General features: G+C 40.7%; 1 protein-coding gene across 12 annotated transcripts in view; it reads left to right on the top strand.

Annotated features, from left to right (window-relative positions):
* SORCS1 (sortilin related VPS10 domain containing receptor 1) overlaps positions 1-27839 on the top strand; it is a 518445-nt gene that overhangs the window by 313154 nt on the left and 177452 nt on the right. For all 12 annotated transcript variants that reach the window (XM_047826164.1, XM_047826162.1, XM_047826169.1 and 9 more), the window contains one exon: positions 16569-16727. In XM_047826164.1, the coding sequence (XP_047682120.1) occupies positions 16569-16727 (159 nt within the window). The remainder of the gene's footprint in view (positions 1-16568; positions 16728-27839) is intronic.

Genomic DNA, 27839 nt, shown 5'->3' with positions numbered 1-27839 from the left:
AAGTGAGGAATAGCTTCAGTATCTAATGTGCTCCCTGGCCTCACAGTCTGTTGTTTGTTGTCCCATTTTGAACAGCAACAGTGATGCTATACTTCTCTTTTATTTTAGCTCTGAGTTTATGCTGTTTTCTTTTTCTTATATTAATGGCAAGGGCCAACAGAGGCTAGTTTTCAGTGTCGAGAAGTCAACAAAGGGTGAGGTGGAGTGTGGTAAACTGGAAACCATATGACCTCTCTCTGTAGGAGATGACAGCTCTAAAGCTCTTGTTGGTTATGGCCACTTGGGAATAGGGTCTCTGTAAGTCTGGAAGTTATTAGAAAATAGGCTGATAAACATTATGCTTTAGGCTAACATTATCTAAATCAAATGGAAGTTGGGTGCTGGTCAGAGTCAGCTTGGGACCACGGAGTTTTAACCTCTGCATTGCACTGTGCTACTTGCCAAGGGGGAAAAAAAAAATCTCGCTGAAATGATTCTTTTTATCCTCATGGTTTCCTTTGTGGCAGTTCCACATTCTGTGGCTTGAGGAATGTGTTGAACATTGAAAAGGCACATGTGCTCACTTACATCGGCAAGTGTTAAATTGGGGAGACATATGTTTATTCTCCCCTCCTGTTGGATCCTTGAAGAGTGTTGGTTGTCAGATATAGCTATAATTTCCTAAGTGGTGTGCTTCTAAAAAGTCTTTTTTTCATAATCTGCAGTACTTAAAAATATGTCTGGAAATAACTATAAAGTATGATTGGGATCCCAGTGGATTGGAATCCTTGTAGAAATGCTTAAATGCCCAGTTTTAGGACTACTTTTAGTTGGTCTAAGATTGTCTGGGTATGTTCCTGACAAACTTTTCTTAGATGAACCATTGCAATAACCTCTCAAGTGAGTTCCTTGACTCCACATTTTCGTCGCTCTTTTTTTAAAAATTATATAATGTTTATTTTTTTTGAAAGAGGGAGAGAGAGAGAATGTGTGAGTGGGGAAGGGGCAGGGAGAGAGAGACACACACACGAAACTCGAAGTGGGCTCCAGGCCTCACATTGCCAGGCCAGAACCCTATGTGGGGCTTAAACTCTCATGAACCATGAGATCATGACCTAAGCTGATGTCGGGCATGTAACCAACTGAGCCAGCCAGGTGCCCCAATGTTTTCTTTTCTCTAAGCCAACCTCTTTATTACCTCCACGGTAAAGATTCTAAGTGAGTTATAGTCTTTATGTTGTCCTGTATTGAATCTGTATGGATGACTCAGAATAAAGAGATTCTCTTGCCATTTAAGTCATAATCCCTTTCCATGGCTAATGAAGCTATGGAACTTGGCTGTAGACTGCTTGACCTAGCTTCTGCCATCGTGAGGGACTGGCTATTTCCTGAACATGTCATGTGTGTTCGCATTTCTCTGTCCTTGCATGCTGACTCCTCTGCCATGAAATCCTTTCCGCCCCTTCTATCAAATACCTACTCAGCCTTCAGAACCCCTTTTAGTGTCACATGTTCTGTGTCTCGTTCCCTCATTCCAAGAACAGGAGCACAGCTGCTTTCCTGTTCCCTCACGTTACTTTGTACATCCCAGGACCTATACACCTGTGTGTTTTCCCACTGAATTTTGTCTGTTGTTTCTGGATCAGAGCTGGGTTGTAGAAAATTTCAGTCTAGTAAGGCATTCAGTGTCTCATTCATCACTTCCTCCCCAGTCTTAAGCCTAGTAGCTAGCACTTGGTACCTAAAACTACCTAAATAAATTAGAGAGAAGAAAAAGAAAGAAGGAGAAATAAATGGCTGAATGGTGAGCATCTGGCCACCCCACAAGGAGTGACAATTTTCTCTCTCTCTCTCTCAAAAAAAAACCCCTCTATATTCCAAAAGTCATATTTTTTCTATTCTTGAAATGCCTAAAAAAGGATTCTAAGCATTTTAATTGTTGAGAGTATTTTTTACATTTTTATTGAAATATCTTACAAATAAGATTATAATGTTCCATTTAGTGCCTCACTTATCATTTGAATGTAAATTGTACCAAAGAGGAAAAAATGCCGAATTTACATTTTCTCATACGTTTGAGACAAAGTTGGTTAATACTCAATCCCAGCTCATGCTCACTGGATAGAAAGTCTGCTTATTATGTGGTCTCATGTTTAGAATACAGTCCTGGGAATTGGGTCCTTAGCTATGAGCCATAGAAATGCCAAAAAATGCTCTGGCATTATCTTGGTGAAATCCTCATACCCTCCCTGCCTAATTTCACCCCCTTGAGGTTTGCTTCACTTTCTAGTTGGAATATCTTAATTCACATTTGTAAAGTGCTATATCATGCTTAAATGGAAACATCGTGTATGTATAAAATCTTCTTAAATAGTAGTTTAACAAATTTGAATCTCTTTGTGAGTGAACTATTTTTTAACATCTTATGATTTACGATAAATGGGTGACAAGAAAGGCTTGCCTGTGAATTGATGGCATAGTAAAAAATGGAGAAATAATGTTTTTCTGCAGCTTCTTTATTCAGGCAACACAATTCCTGAAATATTGTGCAGTGTAGAGTTTCTAATCTCTTTGGAACTTGTCTTCAAACTTGAAATACTCACCTGGGATCACCCTTGTGTATGTGTATAGTATGTGCAGAATGATAGTACAGAGTGTTTTCCAGAAACTTAGATAAGGATAGGAAATATGTATAAGCACATTAGGCACTGTTACAAATAGATAATAAGGTAGGAATGGCAATTTATACAAATCAACAAGAAAAAGAGGCATGATCATGATTTAAAATGGAGAAAAGGGGCACTTGGGTGGCTCAGGTGGTTAAGCGTCCGGCTCTTTCCATGGTCTTGCGGTTTCATGAGTTAGAGCCCCGCATCAGGCTCTGTGCTGACCCTGTAGAACCTGCTTGGGATTCCCTCTCGCTCTCTCTCTTTCTGCCCCTCCCCTGCTCGTGCTGTCTCTCTTTCAAAAATAAATAAACTTTAAAAGTATTTTTTAAATAATAAAATGGAAGAACAAATCCTAAGCTGGATTTCATTATTATTAAAAACTGCTTTGGGGAACATAGGTGGCTCAGTCGTTAAGTGTCTCTTTTTTTTTTCCTTGTTGTTTCAAATTTTTATTTAAATTTCAGTTAACATACAGTGAAATATTGGTTTCAGGAGTAGAATTCAGTGATTCATCACTTACATACAACACCCAGTGCTCATCATAAGTGACCTCCTAATACCCATCATCCATCTAGCCCATCCCCCACCCCCTCCCTCCATCAACCTTAAGTTTGTTCACTGTCATTAAGAGTCTTTTATGGTTGTGTTTTGGTGTCGTATCTAAAAGTTCATTGCCAAATCCAAGGTCACCAAAATTTTCTTCTATGTTATCTTCCAGAAGTTTTATAGCTGCATGTTTTACATTTAGATCTGTGATCCGTTTGAGTTATTCTTGTGAAAGTGTAAAGCCAGAGTCTGATTTCATTTGTTTGCATGTGGATGTCCAGTTGTTTTAGCTATCTTTTCTCCATTAAATTGTTTTGCTTTAAAATACTAATACTAATAAATAATAAAGTGGAGAAAAAATATGAACCAGCAGTCTACCAAATGAGGATATTCAAATGTCTAAACACAAATGACAAAAGGAAGAGAGGGAGGAAGGAAAATTGACTATCATTAGTAATGTGTATTGATGCAAAACATGCCTTTTCACCCAGTCAGCTTAGAAAACATTATAAAAAGAGAGAGAAAAATCTCGCGTTGGTAACAGGTACTTCCCAAGACATGCCAAGGAACTATGAATTAGGACTTTCTTTTTCTGAAAGACATTTGGTCATATGAATCGAAAGAAGTTACAGAATTCATGTCTTTGCTCCATAAATTCTACCTTGAGGAAACGACTTGAGGAAATAATAATTGATGTACAGAAATATTAATATACTTTGGTTCGTAAGATTATGAACCAGTGAAGTTTGGGTACCTTCTAATAAGGGATACATTACGTAATGGCTTATCCATACAATCAAATTCTGTGTAGCCAATAAAAAATGATAACACGGAAGAATATTTAATAGCCTAGAAAATGTTTGCAGTATAGTTTTAAAGTGAGGAAAGCAGGTTAAAAAAGTATCACACGTACTCTCTCGCTTTATAAATCTCTTTTCTCTCTCTCTTTTTCTGTCTCACCCCCGTCCTTTCTTCTCCTCCCCCATTTGTATGTTTGTGTGTATCTATGTTTGCATAGAAACAAAGATTGGGAAAGCAGATATCAAAACATTAGTGATAATTATCTCTGCCTCATGATGATTGAGTGATTTTTCTTTTCTTTTTCTTAAGTATGTTTTAGGGACATTTTTCAAAATTTACTGTAATGCATACATGTTAATTCTTGCTCATATTTGGAAAAAATTACTAAGTTTTAAAAAAAGATGAATAATAATAAAAAAAAAAACCAACATGTTCATACCATTGGCACATGCATATTTAGCACACACTAGACACCTGCCAAGTAGGTTAACAACCTGTACTCCTATCATCTTTGTCTTTATCCTTTTCTTCTGAATTGAAGGAATTAGGTCCAGGACCAGCTGTTTGTGAATTGAAGAGAGACCATGTTTGAGGGGCTCCCCAGTAGCAAGACTGAGCTGCAACTTGATAGTTAGAAGTGTGGCGTTTAGAGGAAAAGAACATGATTGGTGGGGATACTAACGAAGAACCTGTTAGTCTTGTCAGCTGTTCCACAGAGGCTGAAGCAAGTAGAGAGTATCTAAGAACTGGGAGGTAGTCACTCACTATTTCACAGGTGAGGCTTCGCTTAGTGATCAATATATTTGGGTAAGGTTTCCAGAAAAGCATAAATTTGCTTTAAGACAGGTTTAACTTGGGAAATTCGTTCCTAATTTAATAAATATATGTCATTGGGAGAATTATTTAGACTGAAGGTGGAAGAGAGGTTTCTATTATATTAGCAAGAGCCTGTCTGACAGTGGAAGGCTGGGGGTGAGTTAAGAAAAATGGTCGGACTTCAGAAAACTATTTCATGTTCAGCAGAGAGCTCGGCACACTTCAGTAGTTCTAGAAAGCATTATTATATCATAGTAAAATGAATTAATTGAGATATATTTTCATGACCCCGAGTTTCAGAGAAAGGTAAGTAAAGGATATGTGGTGTAGTTCTGTTAAGGAATGTGTTGGTCTACCCATGTGTTTGAAGATTTTTTTTCCTCTCATTAAGTGTAGTAACTTTTTTTTTTCTTTTGTTTGTTTTTAATTTGCTTGGTTACCTACTTTTGGAATAATGTTTTGAGGGTTTTAGATAAATCTTTGTCCCATTAGGTTGAATTGTAATTTATTGCCCAAACAATACATTTTTGGGTGTCAATAACAATATTTATGATGATACAACATGACTAAACCAGGACTGTCTAGGACAAAATCTGTCCAGGACATATGTTCACTCTCCCTGGGATCCATTCAGAGAAAGCCAAACTGGCTGTGAACTGTCATATGGTCAAAGCAGCTCTGAAATCAAGATCAGCCAACTTTGTAAATGGTAGTGTCTTTATAGGTGTATTCAACTCATCACATATCTGAATCCCAGTCTAAAAGTACTTTGGTACAGTCACAAAAGAGAATTGCACCATTATAATTGGATTGTATGGTAGCACCTTGATTAAAGAATCAGTAATTGTTAAGCGTGGTAACTTCTGAGCAATCGTGATGACAAGACTCGTAAATGATGTTGGCACAGACCCATAAAAGATCACGTGGTTTGCAGAGGTTCTATGATGGCAAGATTTGTGTTCTTTTTGAACACTTTTTTAGAGCCCTTTTGTTCCTTTTGAATTGGGGTGCTGAGAAATACCACTGAAGTCAAGAGAGTTGACTTTGTGGTTATTTTCTTAAAGTGTGGATTCCCTGTTGGTAGTATCTTGGAGCAGATGAGTGTTTTACAGAGTTGGCATAGTATCAGTAGGAATTGAGTTATGCGGCAGGATGCATATAAAATAAAAAAACATAAAATAAAAATTTTGGATGGTTTTACACGGGCCTGCACCATGATAAAAATTGAAATTTCTGTATGTGTCTGAGACACATTTACCATTCATCCATTCACCCTCAGACACAAATGGTCTTGTGTTATTTTTGTTAGTCCGAGGTTACCTAAAAGTCACTTGTTTTTTTAAGACCCAAGAGAACAGTAAGTATCTTAGTTCCAATTGCTAGGTTATATTGTAATTGGTATTGGTGCTTTTGTTGTCAACATAAAGAGACAAAGAGTATTTTGCTCCTAAGAAACTCATTTTTTAAAAAGTATCGTATCCTTAATTAAATGATGAGACTGTAATACCTAGATATGGGCTCCCTTAATAAAGACTTAGTTATGCACACTATAATGGACATTTAACAGATTTATCCTTCTGTAATTTAATCTGGATAATTTATACACCCTAAAAAATCCACAGCCTGGAATTCTGTGACCTTGGGTCTCTTGATGTCTCTGTGACTAACAATAAAATTCATTTGGTCTTCAATAAATATTCACCTTGAAGTGATACCAGATTAGGAATGTACTGCATTCAAAAAGTTTAAGGTAGCTGAAACCCAATGAAAAATCTGACAACTTCAAATCATCTGTATGTCAAATATGCTCTGATCACAAGAAGACCTTAGTATTCATATTGAATATAACAATAATAACAAACTTTGAATCATATTCTCCTTTTAATTTTAAGTGTCAAATTGTACAGAAAATAGTTGTCATCATGTATCTCCAAAATGGCTGCCACCAATTCTTGCCACTCTTTCCTCTGTATAAGTATTCTTCCTCCCTGAAGAGGTGGAGTTATTCCCCACCCCGCCTTTACATCTCGGCCAGAATTGGTGACTTGTTTATCCAATAGAACGTGGCAAAATGGATGTGCTGGGACTTCTGAAGCCAGGTCATAAGAAGCATTGCACCTTCCACTTGAGTCTCTTGAATTACTTGCTTTTGGGATACTCACACTTTGAGGAAGCTGGTCACCAATTAAGAAATCCAAGAATGATGAAAATTCAATGCTTTGTGAAGTTCAGACAAGATGGAGAGAATGCCCTTCCATGTAGAAAGAGAGAGATGCTAAGGCCAATTACACGGGTGAAGAAGCCATCTTGGAAGTAGAACCACTGGTTCCAGACTCACTGTTGACATCATGTGGCTTTGAAACCAACTACCTCGCTGAGCTCTTCCTGAACTCCTGACCCACAAAACCATGAGCAAAATAAATAGTTGTCTGAAGCCACAGTTTTGAGGTACTTTGTTAAACAGCAGTAATTGGAACAGAGACCCTTTTCTCTTTAATATATTGTACCCGTTCTGCTATTTATGAGTATGCATTTTCAAGTGGAATTAACCTGAGATATAGAAGGGCCTAGAAAATGCAGTCTTGGGGGGAAAAACCACATCATCTTAAAACACTGCACTGCTATACCACCTGCTCTGAAGGAAAGGAAGAAAGTAGGGAGGAAAAGCAGCAGATCGTGTAATTATCCCCAGGGGCATGTCGATTAAGCATATTCACCATTTTCTCCCTCTCAAAAACAACTCGAAATGATCAGTGTCTGTCGTTAAATAACTGAAGACCTAAGGAAAAAAAATTTACATGAAGCAGATCTCTGTGTTAACAGGAGGCACTTCTTCCTGGATGTTCCCTTTCCGCCCCATCTTCCTGGGAGCTCTGCAGTGATGCTGCAGGGGAGATTCTCACTTCACTAATCTGCAAATCCTGTTTGAGAGAAACCCCTGGTGGTCTCCACAGTCTTCTCAGGAAAGCTTTAATAGCCAAATGCATTAGTGGGGTCTCGTGTGGCTGAGACCTCATTAATCTTCCCCGATCCACCCTGGTATATTTGCCCATTTACCATGAAGCATTAATAGAAGTAAGTAAAACTGAAACATGCTTGTCAGGATGATGGTACGGTAAAGCAAGGGATGAAGAATGTGGGCACATTCTGTCCACTCGTTTTTAGAATAGGTTCATTCGTATGGGCTCTTCATTCTCTTGACTTTCAACTTGACATTTATTCAAACTCTAAAATCAGATGCACAACTTAGAGATTTAACCAAAAATGGTGTGTCCCTCACCTAAATCAATGTTAAAATATACCGATAGCTTCTCTTTCTTGCTCTCTTCCTCCCCACCTCTTCTCCTTTTATCATTTCTGGTGGAATAAAGAGATTTCTTATCATTAAATGAACATCATATCTTGTCAAGTTTCCCAGGAGCAAAGAAGATGAATGTCCGTTTCTCCCAGCATCGCTCCTCTGTCTGATAGCAGCTAACATTTTAAAATGATGTAATCTTTTGGCATTTGTAGATCTTTGGGGATTTAAGAGAGAAGTTACTCTGGGACTTGTAATGACCATGGAAGTGTGTTCTGATTGAGTTTGAGTGGAGGCTATGGGATAATGCTGGAATTTTGAAGGAAGCTCAAATATTCTCAAGGTATTTAATCAGTCTCCATAGTGGCTGCAATACTAAAAATATCTCTCAAATTTGTCCATCATTCTCTTCCTTTAAAATCTTATTTTTTGGGGCGCCTGGGTGGCGCAGTCGGTTAAGCGTCCGACTTCAGCCAGTTCACAATCTCGCAGTCCGTGAGTTCGAGCCCCGCGTCAGGCTCTGGGCTGATGGCTCAGAGCCTGGAGCCTGTTTCCGATTCTGTGTCTCCCTCTCTCTCTGCCCCTCCCCCGTTCATGCTCTGTCTCTCTCTGTCCCAAAAATAAATAAACGTTGAAAAAAAAATTAAAAAAAAATAAATAAAATCTTATTTTTTAAATGTTTTTATTTATTTTTGAGACAGAGAGAGATAGAGCATGAGCAGGGGAGGGGCAGAGGGAGAGGGAGACACAGAATCCGAAGCAGGCTCCAGGCTCTGAGCTGTCAGTACAGAGTCTGACGCGGGGCTCTAACTCACAGAGTGTGAGATCATGACCTGAGCTGAAGTCGGACGCTTTAACTGACTGATCCACCAGGTACCCCTAAAATCTTATTTTTTTAAGAACCAGATGATACAATGCTAACTGTTCATGAATATTCCATATTCCCTCCTTTCCCCTTTGTATGACAATAGCTATTTCTCTGGCAAAATGACTTCATTTTTTAGGTGCCAATGAGTCATATGATCTCTTTTTCATAAAATCAGTTACACTGTTAACAATTTTTATTGGCTTTAGCATAAATTTCTTCGAGAATCTACTTGTGAGGGAAATGTTTGTTTCCCCACCTGTGCTATGATTAAGTCAGGCCTTGTTTGCTCATTTCTGTCATTTTTTTCTAACCTATACTTGTGATAAAGCATAAAACCAGTCTTCCGGAGGAATGATGCTAGGAGGGTGAGAAAAGAAGGCCAGGGTCATTATTAAAAATCTGAGTGTGAAGCAGGTCTGGGTATTTTGATTTCATAGATTTGTATTTACAGCAAAACATTACCTTTATTTCTTCAGGAATATCTCATCAGTCATTTTGTTATTGAGAGTCTCCATTACCTAACTCCTAATTGCTTGTTGCCAACCCCCTTTCCTCATCTAGGCAATATTTCTGTGAGATACTTAAAATATAGTCCGTCTCTCTCTCTCTCTCTCTCTCTCTCTCTCTCTCTCTCCCTCTCCCTCTCCCTCTCCCTCTCCCTCTCCCTCTCCCTCTCTCTCCTTCCTTCCCCCCTTCCTTCCTCTCTCCTCCTCCCCTCTCTTGAACTCAACTCCCACATTTTTATAAAACATATAGTACTAAATGTGCCATTCTTTGTGAAGTACTAATATTAACATTAGCATAAAACTTAGCATTGCTTTCACACAGATGAACTTAATCTACACATAAACCCTTGCAGCATATGCCATAGACAGCTTTACCACTGACTAGCTGTGTGACCTTGAACTAATCACCTCATTTCTCTAAGCCTCATTTCCTCATGTGCCAAATGGACATAGTATCTACCTGAAGTATTTTTAAACAATTTAAGGAAGTAATATTTTAATGGCTTAGTAGAGTGTCTTGTACACAACAGATACTCAGTAAATGTAAACTTTTTTTATATAGTGTTACTACTCTCAACAAGAGAACAAGTTCATAGAAAGATTAAGTGAGCTATGAGCTTTTCAGAGTGGCATAACTGATACATAGCAGAGATGAAACTCAAATCCATCTTTGGAGTCAGTCCCCTTGTTATTTCCTGTGATTATAATTTATGTTTATAGTTTCTTTTTCCTTCTTCTCGTGACATGAATGACCTTCACAACATGTACTCTCTTTCTTTGTTTTTTCTGAGAAAGTACACACATTCACAGCAACATTGACTGGGGTCAGGTTTAGGATTTGATCATGACTCTTCACATGGAAAACAGATCTGTGGTTCACGATCCCTATGCTCAGCCCTGGAGATCAACCTGTCCGTGTACATGAACATATGTTTCCTTTGTAGGACGATTAGTTTCATCCACGGTAATGGAAGCAGATTCTTGCCATGAAATGGTGTTTTTTAGTTCGATATTCTCTAAGTTGACTCAAAGGAGAGAATTATGTTCAATAGTTCCAAGAGAAATAAAAACTCAATCGTAGGCTTTTTTTCTTGAATTGTCTTCCAAGGAGTGTAACCTATACATTGTCATTCCCGGTGAACATCATTAATTTCCTGTGTACTCTACACGGTTGGGCAAAAGGAGCACAGTTTATTGTTACGTAATAATTAAGAACTGGAGTTTTCTGACAAGGCTAGTAATAGATGTATGAAGGACTGGAATGATAATATTCTATATACTTCTTGAAAATACTTTTTGCCCCTAAAAAGTCAAAGCCTTTGGGTCCGCATTAAGAACAATAAAATTGAGGGGTGCCTGTGTGGCTTAGTGGGTCAAGTGTCTGTTACTTGATTTCTGCACCAGTCATGACCTGGTGATTCTCGGGATTGAGCCCTCATGACAGGCTCTGTGCCGACAGAACAGAGCCTGCTTGGGATTCTCTCCCTTCCTCGCCCTCTGTCCATCCCCTGCATGTGCATGCTCTTTCTCTCTCCACCCCTGCTCTCTCAACATAAACAAAATAAAAGTAAGGTCACAGAATAAACTGTTTAGAATATAATGCCACAGTTTCCCTGCAATTTCATTGAATCAACTTTCAGGTCAGGAGTAAACGGTCTGTTGCCCAAATGTTCTCTTTGCCTCTTAGTATTTAATGACCGTACTTTGTGTTAATGAACATGGATTGTGCGTTGGAGGAGCTTCACTGAGTTTGGGGGGGGGGGCAGTGGGTAGGAGTCGGATTGTATACTGAGTCCACCTTTCTACAGATTCTATCAGTGTATACTTATTTGAGCTTTTTTTTTTCTATTTAATCACTTCCCTCTCCTTTTCTTGCTGTTGTTTGTACTTCAGTGACTTCCTTTTCATGGGTCACTCTAGGATCCTGTATAGCTTTCCCTAACACTGTCCTCCAAACGGCAGCCACTTGGTAAGCACTTATTGTTGTCACTCTCCACTCATCTGGTAAGGATAAATGCTCAGCTCGCCTTGGGAAAAGGCAGCTTTTCCACCTATATTGATAGCACATCATTTACTTGCTCCGATTCAATTTTACCTAATTTGTTTTTAATATTGAAGCCAGAGGTTTGCAAATAGCCTCTTATAGTGTTTATAGACAGATTCTTGTTTCAATACAGTGGTTAGGTAACTGGAGTGCCCAATCGCTATTATCAGTATTTTTTTTTGTCATTGTCATTATCATTATGGAAAGTATTTGTTTTGCACCTGTGATACAGGCGTCTAAATCTCAGTTAAGCCTTAAGCAAAGCAAAAGAGATACCCCCAGTATATTACCTCTTCATGATTAGAGTCCATGAACAACAAGGAGTAGACAAATGAGCAAACAAATAGTGAACACCTAAAATAAATTCTTTGTGCTTTAGGACCAGAGGAATGGTAGGAACAGGTGTATTCCTGGAGGTGGTAAAATTGCCCCTTATTAACTACCACTTTGTCTAAATGGGTAAATGATGGAATTCTAAGAACAACACATCTAGGAGAATCTGGAAAACTAAATAGTAGGGGGATGTCCTCAGTAGGCACCTGGAAGAATCAGAAGGCTGCCAGGCAGACTTTTGTAGAATTGCATCATGTAGCCATATGTTGAGTCTGAAGCAAGTCAAAGAGAATAAAGATGTATTTAATTTCTGATGACACTGAGTTGTCAGAAGGACTAATACCAAAAAAAGAGAGAAGTGACATATTTTAAATCTATAAATTTATTTCGTGTTCATTTGTCACCTCTAGGAAAAGCAAATAAAGTTTCTTCCTTCTCCCAGAGTGGATGATGAATGATTGCTTAGGGTTGGGTGGCGGGAGCCTGTGTCACTGTTATTGACTTTCTATGGAAAACAATTCATCTACAGATGCAGTCAGCGTGGTATGTGTGCACCCCCAGCAAGGCATACGTAAACTGGTTCTAATCATTCACGGGCTGCTCTGAACAGAGAATAATTACTCTCCTGTTAAAGACAGGCTCTTCCCCTTGTCTCTACTGTCCTTACCTCCAAGTACAAAAGCAAGGATTTGTTTGAGAGGACTCAGACTCATAATGTCACTGGGGTCCAGGGACTGCATTCAGCCAAAGTCAGGTGTGAAAAGAACCTACTCATTTACTCACTCATTTATTCATTCATTTGTTTATTTACAAAGATCTATGGACCTACTATGGACCAAGCTTTATGCCAAACAAACAAGGTCCTCTCTGATTAGAGAACTGACTTGAGGAACTGTACAAAGTTTAGATTCATGCCTTTTACAAAGTCCTCCTAAAATTTCCTCATTATGATCCTATTCTAGAATGCAGAGGATTAAACATTAAAAGCCAAAAGGGGCCAGAGAGCCAGCATAAACCAGCAAAACCAGGGATCATTGAACATATTTAAGAAATATAATCTGTTGAGGCACCTGGGTGGTTTGGTCAGTTGAGCATCCAACTCTTGATTCCAGCTCAGGTCATGGTCTCATGGTTCATGTTTGATCAGGTCATGATCTCATGGTTCATGGGTTTGAGCCCCACATCAGGCTCTGCCTGCACTGACTGAGTGGAGCCTAAGTGGGATTCTCTGTCTCCCTCTCTCTCTGCCCCTCCTCTACTCATATGTACAGGCATGTACTCTCTCTCCCTCTCAAAATAAATAAACTTAAAAAAAGAAGTGCAATCTGTTACTTTTTGAGGAGTATTAAGTAACTTGAAGGTATTATTTTGATAATATTTCCTAGGAGAACACCTTTTGAGAAGATAGGACTTTATTTATAAATGCCATCATTTATGTCTAAAGATTGGATCACATTTATTTTTACATTGTTTCTTTTTCTCAAAAAGGTTAAACATTTTTCTATTTAGATGTTGCTTAAATTCATTATTTACTTCTTAACTTATTTACTTGTAATAACCTTCAAAAGGATACCATAAACCTCAACCCATTTGAATAAATTACTAAAAAAATTTGAATTTAATGACTGAAATAATAGGATTCTATGTATTCAGTTAACAGTAAATTGTCAAGTACTTATCGCTACTCAACCACTGCACTGATTGTAACCTAATTATGTTGAAGGCTATGATTAAGTAATTGAAATATTTTATACACAATGGTACATACTCGTGTGTGGATATGCATTTGTGTGTTTCTGGTTCAGTTAGAAATGAACATAGGCCATTATATTAAGTGGAAAAACCCACTACATCCATGATATTATATATAGATGCGAATAAAGAAGTAGAGGGAAGCACACACATGGTTTGACTTGTTCAAGGAATAGGGTCATGAGCAATTTATTTTTCTTTTATTTTAAATTCTTCTGGCAGCCTTACAAAGTTGTTTGTGCAATAAAAAATGGCTAAATAAAAATGGGTCCAGATTGACCTGTTTGTTTTGCCTGGATTTGAGCAGAGATTTGAGAGAGGAACCAATGGAAGGTTTGTGTCATACAGATACACCTATAAATCTTACAGGGGAGAATTTCCTGACATCTTCCATCATTTCCAAAATGTCAGATTTTCAGATTAGGGTTTCAGGTGAGGACTGGAGAGAGAAGCTGAGATTTGGGTCTATATACTTTTAGCATTCAGAATAAAAAACCAAGGGAGTCAGGAGTTTTGTTTATTTAATATTAAGTATCCTTGCATTTGAAAATGCTTGTGTTGTTCTATCTCCCCTCAGCCAGTATTATCTGGAATATCTCATATGGTCTCATGACTTACACCATTAGTGAGTCTCAAAAATATTTTAGATGACACATGAAAATCAGCTTGATTTGAGGATATTCTGTAGGCCTACTGTTTTTATTTTGGTGAAACAGTCTGCCAGGGGAAGCAGGTGGTGCAATCTGCTCTCATGGGAAGAAAGGAAAACATATTTTGGTTGACAGGGAAATAGAAAGTCAGAGGAGGACAAAAAAAATCACCTTGCCTGAGACAATGGCCGCTCTACAGAATCGATCCTCTTCATACTATCATGGAAATTACTTTCTGGCGGTAGAGCCGAAAGGTTGTTATGTATTATTGTCGACTGTGGTTGGAGACACAAAGCAGTGCGATCATTTGATGACTTACTTGTTATTTGGAAAATGACAGCTTTTATGTGCCAATAAATATGAAATCACCTGCAAGTATTCTTGTGAATTTAGGAGCCATCCGAATGTCCTTTCTTAGTGCATAAGGTAGAGTTTAATGAAGCCACGTGACTTGTACTTAGTCAATTATCTGGCAGTTCTGTCTCCGCCATCCGATGAGGGAACCCTGTCTGCTTGGTGAGTGCAAGACAGAGAGGCCCGTGTAACTTTGTCAGAATTTCTGGTTGGTGGACAGCGGCTTCCCCGGAACATGGAAGGAGGCAATTAGTCTCCAGTTTTAGGTGTGCTTTTCATCTTGTGCAGAGTGTGGCTGATGGCCACAGCATCCCGCTTACTCCACCACATCCCTTTTTCTCCTTCAACAAGGGCGGGTTGAAGGAATAGCAAGGAGCTTTAAATTCATCCTGGGTTACAGAAACACAATCCAGGCTGAGTGTGTCTGGCGTGCGGTGGTCATGTGCCATTGGCGGTGACAGGACACCACTTGCAAAGATGACGCTGACTATTCTGAGGTTTTAATATGATTGCCTCCGTACGCTTGAGAAAGCCCCATGTGTTTGATCTTTTATGACATGACCCTATTTTTTTTTCTTTTCCTTCCTCTCTCTTCCTGGAACTGCTGCGTCCTCAGCTGGCAGTCTTTAAACCCTGGGCTGCAGTGATTTCTCTTCATACGACCACACATTAAGCATATCTTTCATGCTTCTCTGAACCAAACTCGGAAAGTGCCAATTAATAAGTTGATGGGGAACAAGTTAATGGGTAGCATTAAGGCCACCTGTCCGGAGGCATTAGGTGTGCCCGTTGACTGAGTGAAAGGAGACCTGCAGAGAGTCGGGAATGAAGTACTTTATCACACATTCCTAGAGGCATAAAATGAGAGAATAAAAGTCCGTTTTCAGGGCAGCCCCTTCATCTTGTTGCTCTTGTGGATTGTTCACACTGCTCTGGCCAAGGTTAACCATCCTCACGAGAAAGGACAAAGCATCTGAAGCTGTGAGTGTTTACACATGTAAAGCATATTTCTTGGTCAGTAGGCTAAAGATTGAGAAGAACATCTGATACTTTTCCATGGCACTTCCATTCATATCTGCTCCAACTATTCTGGGCATCTTTCTATTGGACGTGACTGGTCTGAAAACTCTATTCATTCATTCATTCATTCATTCATGTATACATTCATTCATTTATCCATTTATTTATTCATCCATTCATTTGGAAAGTACTCACTGAGTTTATAAAATACGCTGGGCCTTACTCTAGCTGCTGGGAGTATACTTGTGGGGGAGAAAAAGAGAGGAATATCACAGATCCCTGTTTTCATTGAGTTGATGTACTAGTAGGGAATATGTAGATGAGAAGCAAAATAAATCAGCAAATTATAAAATAGGTTTAAAGGTGATAAAATGTGGCCTTTATACAATTTCCAGAGGGGGATTTAGAAAGCTCAGCCTTTGAGTCAAGACTCAGAAAATCAGATTAAAGGTAGGAGGACACAGAATATTGTTGGTGTGAATAAGAGGGCTTATGATTAGAGGAAAAAAGGAATGGGCCCCATCCTCTTTCTCATTCTTTCCACCTTAACCACAGCAGACTATGACAAGTCTTGAATGGAAAGTAGACAAGGCCCAGTAGGAAAGAGGGCTGAGGTTAGGGGAACAGTAGGGCATATTTCAGATTAAGGACATAACCTTGAGAAAATACAAGGAGACCCATAGAAGACAATAAAATGCACTTCATTCTTTCCTCTCCCTTCCAGCTTGTCTGCCTCTTTGATTTTTTAGTGAAAACAGTTTCATGGCATTGGTCCAGGAGAACAAAGCGACAGAGCCAATGTCCTTGTTTAGCCAAGCATTCTTTAGTCCTTCTTGCTGTCTTACCGAACTGTTAGCTCCTTTCTTTAGTTTTTGTAAGTTTGGAAACGTAACATTTTGTTGTCTTCTTTCCCCAACAATTCTCGGCTGCAGATCATGTTACTCACAGACCCGGAGATTGAGAGCAGCTTACTGATCAGCTCAGATGAAGGGGCCACCTATCAGAAGTACCGGCTGAACTTTTACATTCAGAGCTTGCTTTTCCACCCCAAGCAAGAGGACTGGATTCTGGCATACAGCCAAGACCAAAAGGTGAGCACAATTACCTCATTCGAGACAACAGTGCCTGGTTTTCCAGGGAACGGACCAGGAGTTGATTGTCTCTACCTTTCTTCTCAGCAGTGACTTTTGTTCTGTGCAGTAGCCTGAACTCTGAACCAGGGGGTCGGGAGCAGGCAAGGAAGATTTCAAGGTGCTTGCTTGAGCTGTGTAAATATCTGAAATAACATACAAGGGAAGAGCCTGACACTAAGGAAGACATGGTGGAGAGGCAGTTATTAATAGATGCCATGGGCCATCAGGGGCTCCTACCCCCCATGGAATTTGAGACAGTGTTTTGTGCATGTGGAGATGTGAACATTTTTCTGGATTAAGGGCCCAGAGCTTTTTTTCAGAGCCTTCTTGGGAAGGAAAACTCTAAAAAGGTGAAGAACACTAGTGATTTGCTAAAACAGTGAGAGACATGGCCAGAGGAGCAGTGATAATGTTCATAGAGGACATTATTCAGAACCAAGTCATTTCACACTGACAAGACAACTCTGTCTTCTCTTGGTGGTTGTGCTGAAGGAGAGGTCTACTTTTTAAGAACATTGAGGTTGTGCTAGTGTGTGTGTGTGTGTGTGTGTGTGTGTGTGTGTGTGTGTGAGAGAGAGAGAGAGAGAGAGAGAGAGAGAGAGAGAAAGATGTGTATATATTTTATGGGATATATACTATATACTACATATACACTATAAAATATCTCTAGTCCCTGCTTTTAAGAAGCTTAAATTTTCAGGTAGAATATAAGGTGAGCAACAGCAGATACAATTAAAGAAACAAAGGATTTACAGGCAAATATGAGACTCTAGCTATAAAAGCCAATGAGAAAATAGGTGAAATATTGCAATGCTCTTTGTGAAGTGAATGATTCAGTGAAGTTACTCTGCAAAATCTTTTTATGGGAATCTTGTGCTAGAAATTACATATATTTAAAGAGATACCGAACTTCTGTGAGTGAGGAGGTTATTCTAGGGTTTGTTTTTTTTTTCTGTCGAGCAGATGTAGATGTGCGGGGTTCTTCCTGAAGGCAGGGGAAGGGTAGATGCAACCTTCCAAGATCTCTACTGACTCGGGCATTTTGGAGGTGGCAAATTAAAATTCTTAGGATTGGAGTTTTATTCATGCTGCCCTTACTGCCAAACAAAATGCACATTGAGCCTAAAAATAGAAAAGATTTACAATTAGTATCTTCTTTTCCTCTTGAGCAGCCTGGCTACCCTTTCAGCAGAATGTAAAATTTCATTCCTGGAGTCAGGCCACAGTGCATCTGGTCCAAGATGGTGCAGTTACCAGAGGCGAGGCTGAGCAGCTTAGGACACAGAGAATTAGTCATTTAATCCACTGGGTTGACTGTATTTTATTTGACAGTTGGTTAATTTTCCCCCTGAGGCCAGAGGCACAGTGAGGACCAGATTTACCTGGCTAAGTAGAAACTCTACAGTTGTGCTGGAAGAGATGCCCACACATGTAACCCTTCATGTTCCAGCACTTCAAACAGGGCCTCCCACAGCCACTGTGGCAGAGTGAACAACGCTGGAGGAGTGTGGACATCTGAGTTGTGGCCCCAACTCAGCCACAGTACTTGGTGAATGGTACTTGGTGTTGGTCTTTGCCTTAACACATGTTTACACAAATAAGTATGCTTGCAGGTGCACTTCCAATGAGATGGACAAAAATACATTAGACTCCAGCTCTGTTGTAGATGCTCCTCATGGTGCAGTGTTGGTCTAAATCAGTTTATCAAGGAGCATTCAGTCCATGCAGGGAGAGAAGATAAATGTACATGAGTTCACTAACAGCCTAAGAGAAGCCAAAAAGGCAGTACCCTCATTCACACATAACAGATACCCAGTTGAAGTAGCTGGATGGATTATACGAAATTGGCAGCCCAAAGTTCAGGAGATAGAGGTCTTATGAAATGATTTCACCTTGACCTTAAAGAATATATGTCATATTTCTGTTTGGAGGACCACACTGTACACAAGAGGAATGTCCTAAGCAATAATATAAAGTTAGAAAAACAGTGTTCACAGGGTTGAGAATGCGTCCATTTGACTGAAACTGAAATTTAGTAAAGTTAATTCTGTATATATTTTTGGAATCTGATCTTGACTGCTTTTTGCTGTTTTGACTGCCTGACTCCTAGGCAAAATAAGTTTTGTTTTCATAATTAGGACCCTTTTGAAAAATTTGGCCAGTGTGATGATGTCTTCAGAGGTATACACTACAAAGGTTATTCTGGTAGCAAAGTTAGGATGAACTGGGATAATATGAGGTCAAAAGCAAGAAGACCGGTTAGGATTATATGGCAGTAGTCCTGGTCTGGACCAAAAATACCTTCTGTGACCATGGACCAAATGAATTCTATCACTTTAGAGCTGGAAGGAGCCTTAACAGTCTTTGCTGGTATGTAGCTAACAAACCAAAACTATGAGAAGTTAATGAATTGCCCCCAAAGAGAAAAACCACTCATTGGTATCACATGTCAAAGTTCAGTGAATGGAATAAAGGCTTATATGAAATTTGGTAGCATTCTCATCCTTGATTATGACATCTAGAGATTAGCAGTTAGGCAGAAAGATACCAACCTTACCGTTGAGCTCTCTGTTTTTCCTAGAGAGAGTGAAGGAGAAATCATCCTAGAAAAAAAAAATTGTAGATAGCCTTCTAAGATGAGTAGGGGATAGAGTACTCCATATCTTAGGGCTTAAGTCACAGAATGAGGAGTGGGGCATTTGCTGGGAGGCAAGTGGGCTGCAGCCATAAGATGAGCCATTGGCCAATGAGGTTGGCTGGAAGTCAAGTGGAAAGGGTGTGTGGCCACTCAGGTGGGTCAGTGATATGAAAATAATAGCCAGCAAACACCCATGAATCATGGAGCTTTTAACACTGATGAGATGCTGCACTGATCACCAAGGAGAGCCCTGTGCTGGTGTTGGCAGGCCAATGACTATATTTGCCCAGGAAAAGGGAACATTTCTTCTTTCATGTAAGGATTGCTCATCAGTTTTTCTGTGACAACTACTATTGCTACTGCGGCAGAACTCCCCGTGAAGATCTTAGTCTCATTGCTGGTCCTCGCGCTGCTGGATGCTTTTCTACGCCAGCCTATGGTGAACAGAATCCTCAAGTAAAAGGTGCTGTCCCTTTGAAAGAATCTTCTTCAGGTGGCCACTCCTTGAGAACTCACCCGTGAACAGAGTCCTCCTCTCCCCCCTCTTCCTGGTCTCCTGCCCCCATTGTCTTCTCAGACGTGCCCTCCCTCTTTTGAATACATACTCTCCCTCTTTCGCCACCCTTATTTTCCCCTTACTTCCCTGCCGTTGCTTTTTCTCTCCTTCAGTACAGGAGACTTTTAAGGCCCTGAGGACAGAGTCTGGAGCCCTGGCTTGCAGGACAGAGCCCATATGAGCTGCAGTGTTCTGCTCTGACTGCATTTCATCTTGTGTGCCTCAGTCCCGAGAGGATGTTTTTTGATGTGCGCATTTTAAAGGACCCAAAGTGTTTTGTTGAGCCTGTTGTCCTTTCTGGCCCAAGAGAGAGTTTTACTGGCCACCAATTCCATAGGAAATCAGATTTATTTTCTTAAAAATAGCTTTTCATCACAGACAAATGTGTATGGACCAAGGCCCTCAGAATTCATAAAATCAGGCCTTCTGATGTTTCAGTCTTTTTTTTTTTCTGAGAGAAATCTGACTATGATATTCAATGTCTAGATGGTTGCCAAGAGGTGAAAGCTTTCTTGAATGAGCATGCGGCTTTCCAAACACCACAGGAATGACTGCAGTAGAAAGCAGTACCTTTTTTTCCCTTTAAGGTCCTGAAGTACCCTGGCTACTTAGGGAGCCCTGTCCAGGGCCTAATGCGGTATAGACAAAGGAGTTAGCCTCCTTGGCTTCTAATGGGTCTTTGTGAAGGTGTACCTTTGGAAAGCCCTGAAATCTCCAGAAATGTAAATATAATAGATACTATGGAAATTTTGTCAAATGGACAGAGGGATACTGGTCCCATAATGTCACACTACTAAGAATTCTTACAAAATAGCCGTCAGTCACAATGGACACAACGAAGAATGCATAGCATTTAGTACAGGACCACCAAGATCTTGCTCTCCTTTATTTATTTATTATCTTTTTTATTTCCGTAATTAAGCAGTCCGCAAAGCAAACATTCTGTACATTTGGTTGTTTGTTTGTTTGTTTCTTTGCATTCGGAAATGGAGCCGGCACCGGAAAGCAGAGAGAGAGTTCTTCACTTCCTTGCTAGTTTCCCCTCACTTGCTTGCCTCAGTGCAGGAAACCACCCAAGGAAGGCTTAGCAGCAGGCTGAGTCTGCCAGATTACATCTTTATTTTAATTTGGCAATAAACTAGTGTACAAACTGTGCTGTAAAACATTGCCTCCAACGGCATCTCTCAGTCTGTCTTAAACACCTCACTAAACATGATGTGTTGGGAAACATTTGAAATGAGAGAAAACAAAACGCAGATGTGACTGAAAGAGAAAAAAAAGAAGAAGAAAATTATAGGAATGTGCATATACTTCAGCTTTGCAGACCACCGTGGCACTGGGCTCCCGGCCTCTCCCTTAGGGATTGCACTGGGGGACAGTTTTTAAAGGGGGGGTGGTCTGCAGTGTTGGGAAAGCAACATGACCACTTGGGGCTCAGGCCAGTGAGCAGCTCTAGAGGAAAGGCCCCCTCACTTGCTTGCTCCACTTAACCCCCTGGCAAAGATCTGCAGGGGGGCCTGCTGGCTCTGACCCTTTTTCTCTGGTCCCAGGAGGTGTACTTCCACTTGCCGCCCTTATGGATATCCAAGTTCATTGAGGCCATGAACGACAAGCAAGAAACCATACCGAACAAAGCGGCTGGGTCTGGGCTGTGAGGTGGAGAGCAGGTGTTCATGTAGACATTTAGAGGGGTGGGGGTGGGGAGGTGTTGGGAGGCTCCACCCTGTTGCTCTTGCAGCCTTGGGTGGCTCGTCCAGTGTCACCAGACCTTCATATTTTCTCAAGAGAAAGAATCTTGGTCTATTAGATATGGTATTTTCATACTTTTAAGTATTTACAACTAACTCAAATTTAAAAAAATAATGTTATTTATTTTTGAGAGAGAGAGAGAGAGATAAAGCATGAGCACGTGTATGGGTGGGGTGCAGAGAGAGAGGGAGACACAGAATCTGAAGCAAGCTCCAGGCTCCAGACTGTTAGCATAGAGCCTGACATGGGGCTTGAACTCATGAACCGTGAGATCATGACCTGAGCTGAAGTCGGACACTTGACTGAATGAACCATTCAGGCACCCCAACAAGCTCAAAAACTTAAAACAGAAAATGGTGAGGGGAGAATAAATCTCATCTTGCTGCCTTGCATTAGTCCCCAAATCACTTTTCTTTCCCTTCTGTCTTTCCCATCAGCTTTCTTTTTCTCCTGTTCATGGATCTCCCTGTCAGTTTTATTTCAGACGTTAAATTGTTTTGTGATTTTTTTTATAAGTTTTATTTATTTATTTTGAGAGAGAGAAAGAGCATGGGAGGACAGAGAGTGAGGGGGAGAGAGAGAGAATCCCAAGCAGGCTCTGCACTGTCAGCTCAAAGCCCAGTGCAGGGCTTGATCTCACAAACTGTGAGGTCATGACCTGAGCCAAAGTCAAAAGTCATCCACTTAACCGCCTGAGCCACTCAGGTGCCCCTGTGTTGTGAATTTTTAAAAAAATGCTTCCAAATTGGGTGATCAATTCTGTGGCGGTAAGACAGAACCTTCAGGACAGTTTGGTGGGCTACCCTTCATTTTGTGGCAGTTCTAGAATATTCACCAGTTTATATTGTTTCATTTATTCTGGAGCTTGATGATTCAGCATTCCAAGTAATATCACATGAGAGCCTTCTCGACTCCTCTGTATTCCAAAGAATCACAGTTTATGAAAGAAGCAAGAAATCCTAAGGGTTGCATGTTACCTCACCTTCGATATTTTGGCATTTATGTGTATGTGTGAGATATACACAAAACTGAATCATAGCTCTGAAGGGGGCGAACATGTTTTGATAAGGAGGCTCTTTTCACACATAATTGAAACCCTAAATATTAACAGTCGGCATTCTCTGCATGAGTGAAGACTAACTTTGAGCTAAAATGATATATTGATAGAAAAGGAAAATTATACTGCCAATGTGTTCAATAGCATACGATAGAATTTTAGTAACCTGTATAAAAGTAAATAAAAAAAATACTCCTTTTAGTTTCATATCCATTCCTAAAAACCAAAAAAAAAAAAAGCAACAACAACAAAACAAACAAAAACAAAACACCTCCCTCCCTCCATTCCTTTTTAATCTTTCCTATGTCCTAACAGAAAGCCATTGCTGATCTTGGTTGTTCTGGATCTTGGCAAACTGTGACTGCTTGAAAAAGGAATAAAGGTCAGCATTTTCCAAAACTCAGTCGTAGTGCCTTCTCGCCAGTAGGAGACAATACAGCAAGCCAGATAAGATCATGAGCTCTCTACTCTGTCAGGTCCTACCAATGCCAGGGTGACCTTTGGCAGGTCACCATATGGGTTCTACAACTGTAAAGTAGAAGTAACAGTAAGAGAATGTGCCTCACGGGACCGTGTGAGGATGCTGATATAACGCATGTAAAACACTTACCACAGAGCCTGGTGAAGAGTAAGCATCGTAGAAGTGCCAGCCAGTGTATGATTCAGAGGCCTGAGAGCGAGCCGACCTGGTGTGGCGTCGCTGGATTTAGACACGGGGCTGCCTTAGCAGCAGTTCGGTGTCTCCCCAGTACCTGAAGTCGTAGACATTTAGGTCAATGTCAGATGCCCCCTTAGCATTCAATCGCTGAAAGGTACCATGGAACCAGAATGAATGGAGCAAGGAAGAACCGATGCGCAGTACTCAGAAAGTATTGATTATAATAACAGTAAACCATTAAGTATTAAAGCATTTGTCTTCACAGTAACTCTGTTTGTTTTTTAATAGACCTGGTAGCCCCTAAATGTCAAAAGGGCAAGATTGTAATAAATGATAAATAGATCCTTGAAACTCAGCTCCCCGGGGATAGTCAAATAATTTCTGCACAAGTGCACTTAGCAAACAGATAGCTACCTAATGCCATCCTGTTTCTCCAAGGCACGACAGTAAGTAAAAAGACACTCAGTTATGTATATGAAATATGTTGAGCATTATAGTCCTTGCTGATTTGGTAGGATTTCCATGTGCTTGAAATTTTCCAATGTCAGAGCTGATTTCTATTCTCATGAATATGTAAATAATGTAAGTATCCAACTACAAAACTGGCAATTAGAGTGGAAACCAGGGAGCTTGCTAAATGTCATCCCCAGTGCTTGTTTATAAAACAAATTCTCTAGCTGAAATGCCATAATATGTAAACAAGAGAGGCCTCTGTTCACCTTAGATGCCTTGTTTAACTAGGTGATATCGTCATTTTTCAATTGCGACCTGGAACACTTTGAGCTACCTGTTCCTAACCATTTGAATGGAAGGGGCTGCTAGAAGGAAAACTGGGACATATCGAAAGGAGGTGCTAGGATTAAGGTTTGGACAGGCACAATTATGCTATCTGGTAGCTATTTAAGCTTTGAAATAAGGTCAGCATTTTTCCTTGTGCCACTTTTTAGCCAGCTCTTTTGATCTGTTCTGTCCACCAGTACTTGTCTGAATGGAGTTTGTCACCTCCTTAAACCAAGTCCCAGTCTGGAAAAGTTTGGAGGACATTAGACTGCTTAAGAGAACCTGGATTTCTTTCCTTAAAGAGCTCATTTGTAAGATGCCCAGAAAGCCCTGCCTCTCAGGGGGGCCCTTTAGAAATCTTATAATGCTAGGATTTTCTGCATTCTTCCATGTCAAGAGTGGTTGCAAGCAGTGATGTTGCCAAGAAGGGCAGGGCTTTGGGGAGGAGGAAAGCTTGGCCTTGTGAGTAGACACATTTTGTGAATTTATGACTATGATTTTCATATTTAAAAAAAATGTGATCTTGGCCAACCTTTTACCATGATATTGTAAGTACATATTACAAATGGCATAGTCATTGTTCCCAGGGACTCAGAGGCCAAGATCACATAGCTGGCAAGAAGAAGAAAAACCAGAAGTTACACACCCTCCTAAAATTGCCAGGTTCCTAAAATCAAATGAAAAGGCACTGATACAGACCTTCAAGACTCTCATTCTCCCCACTTACTTAACTCCAATGCCTGCCTGGCCGACGCAACTACAGGCATGTCGAGAAAATATCCCAGAACAATAAGACTTGTGATCCAAAGCCAAATAGCTTCTGTTGCCCTAGGAAAGACCATGATAAAAAAATATTCAGCCTCAGAGGCTGGGAACTTGGAATTCTTATCTAAGACCCTTCCTTGCTTCCAGAAAGTCTGGAAGAAAAAGACAGTCACATCTGCCTCTCCCTGTCATTCTTGCCTTCCTCAGGGTCTGTGGATACTGAAGCTTGATGGCAATAATCCGTAGCAGAAAGAGGAGCGAGACAGAACTAGCACTGACCATTCATTCATCCTGTAGCAAGCCTTCTGCAGGGTTTTTCACACCAACTGCTCAACTTTATTCTTGCAGCAAGCATTAGTGATGTTATTATGCTCATTTAGCATTTGGGGACTCTGCGGGTCTAAGGAGTTAAGAAAATTTCCTAAGATGGCCTGTCAAGCAATTGCTAGAACCAGAGTATAGTCGTTGTTTGAATGTCTTCACGCTCTGTCCTCATTGCATTAAAAAATCCAAAACCCCCCCAAAAAAATGTTTGCCTCCCTGGAAAAGCCAGTATGGTTTTTAAATTTTCTTTAATTGCCATTTCCCTCCCCCTGTTTTTATGTAATTGTCTCTTCTCTGTCCGACCTACCACATATCCCTCTGACAGATACTGCGGTGCCCATATCAGGAGCTGATTTCACAGCAGAGGGAGGACTGTTGTTTGAAGATCACGCGGGAGAGGAAGCGAGGGGTGGTGGGACCTGTGAGCCGGAGGGAAACCAGCCCTCACTGGTTCCTAGGCACCCACACCCCTTGTGACAGAGAGGAGTCTGCTTGTAAAATTTCCCCCTGCCCAGGCCAAGTGATGGGGCTTTCAGAAGTGACCCACTCGATGGGGACGCCTGGGTGGCTCAATCAGTTAAATGTCTAACTCCTGATCTTGGCTCCGGTCATGATCTCAGGGTTTATGAGTCCACATTGGGCTTCACGGACTTTGTCCTGACAGCACAGAGCCTGCTTGGGACTCTGTTTCTCCCTCTCTCTGCCCCTCTCCTCTTGCTCTCTCTCTGTTCTCTCTCAAAATAAATAAATGAACTTAAAAAAAAAAAAAAGAAATGACCCACTCTAATGTTCCACTTCTGGTCAGATGTTTTTCTTTTTAAATGTTGTTTTGTTTGTTTGTATTATTTAATGGCCTCCCCTTCCCTCCTTCTCATACCCAGGGGCCCTGTGTAATCAGGCATTCACTGGTCCCCCGCCCTGGTGCAGCACCTTCCAGCTGGCCTGTCTCCCCCATTCCATCTTCAGGGTCCTAATGCATTGGTCTTACAGAGACACAGCTCCAATTACGTTCCAAGTGACAATTTTCTCCTGCTTATTTTTATGTTTCACAACTTCTGAGCTTTATCATCTGTGCATTTAAAGGATGGTATGATCGTATGGCTATGGAGGGCTACTCCTTTTATCATCAGTTGCCTTGATATTATGGGATTTGTCACATAGATTCTATTTCAGCATCTAATTATTTTATTTATCTTATATTTATTTCTCCATCTATATTAGATCATCTTTAAGGCCAAGATTCCATATTACACACACACACACACACACACACACACACACACACACACACCTCCAGACCCAAGTGCACAGGAAGTATCTATAAATGAAAGTGGCCCTCGGTCACATATTGAACCTTCCTTCCCAGACAGCCCCAGCTCCATATGTCTAATCTCCCAAGCCTGCCTCAAAGTGCCAAACCCAACTGTGGGGCATGTGACAGACTTCAGTGACAGCTGGGGAATGGCCAGTGACAGATTTGATAAATCCAGCCACAGGAGAGATTGATGGAGCCAGTGATATGCCACCATTCCTGCTCACTGTTCATCAGCAAAGGCTGAATCCACAGCCTTGGTGCTCTTGTCTTTTGACCTTGGTGACATTTGGATCCAGTCTGTATTAGCTCCCTGCAAGTTTCAGTAGGATTGCATCTGTCCATCCGCATCCATCCCACACCCAGGCTCTGTTTATAGCCTCTCGGCCCCCATGGCTTCACCTTTCTGCACATAGTCCAGTCAAGCTGGGTCTCTTGCAGTTCACAAACAAGCACAAAAACACGACCCTAAGCTTTGCAGCTCTGTTTATTTGCTCAGACTAACCCGTTCATTCTGGAACACTTTTCCACCACATATTTATTTTAAGGAATTTTAACTGTCCTCCTGGGCCCATCTTGAAAGTTCTGCCAGATTCCCAATCTGGAAGAGTCTCTCCTGCATAGGCCACCATAGAACTCTGAATTGAACATTATACATGATTACTATATGTTATCCGTGATATTCTAGCCTTTGGTGTGAGGAATTTGCATGTGTTGGCGACAGGAGTGCTGGTCTGAGACAGCCATGATGTGTCTCTCACCACCTATCCCTATACCCACCAGCCAGGAAGAAGACTTGTGCCAACGCTTAGGGAAGCTTTATGAAACTACTTTAGGTACCTCGGGGTGTGCTATTCCCTTCAAGTGAGGTCAGGCCTTGTTCCGTGCTGTAGAACCAGAGTATCCGGCACACTTCTGACGACCATGGATTTCTGTGGATGGATTCTCTTTCTTCCTGTTGAAGCTGGTGGACGAAAGAGCTTGATATTTGCAGTGCCTCGGGCCTGGCGTTAGGAATTCATTTGAAGTCCTCAAGGTGCCATCTCTTTTTTCCTAAGAAGAATGCAGTAACAGCATTGAGAACTGGAGAATCATGAGGTAGATGAGTGCTTTGTACCCAGACCATCCCCAGGGCATTATTAGGATGAGGCAAATAAAATAAAACTGGCAGGGTTTTCTGTCAGCCATCTCAAGAAGTGCAATTTGCAGGCCTCCTGCCTCTAGAATGTTA

Source organism: Prionailurus viverrinus, chromosome D2 (genome assembly GCF_022837055.1).
Source record: "Prionailurus viverrinus isolate Anna chromosome D2, UM_Priviv_1.0, whole genome shotgun sequence".
NCBI lineage: Eukaryota > Metazoa > Chordata > Mammalia > Carnivora > Felidae > Prionailurus > Prionailurus viverrinus.
The sequence above is the reverse complement of the archived record's forward strand: the minus strand, read 5'-3'. Positions and strand labels throughout refer to the sequence as shown.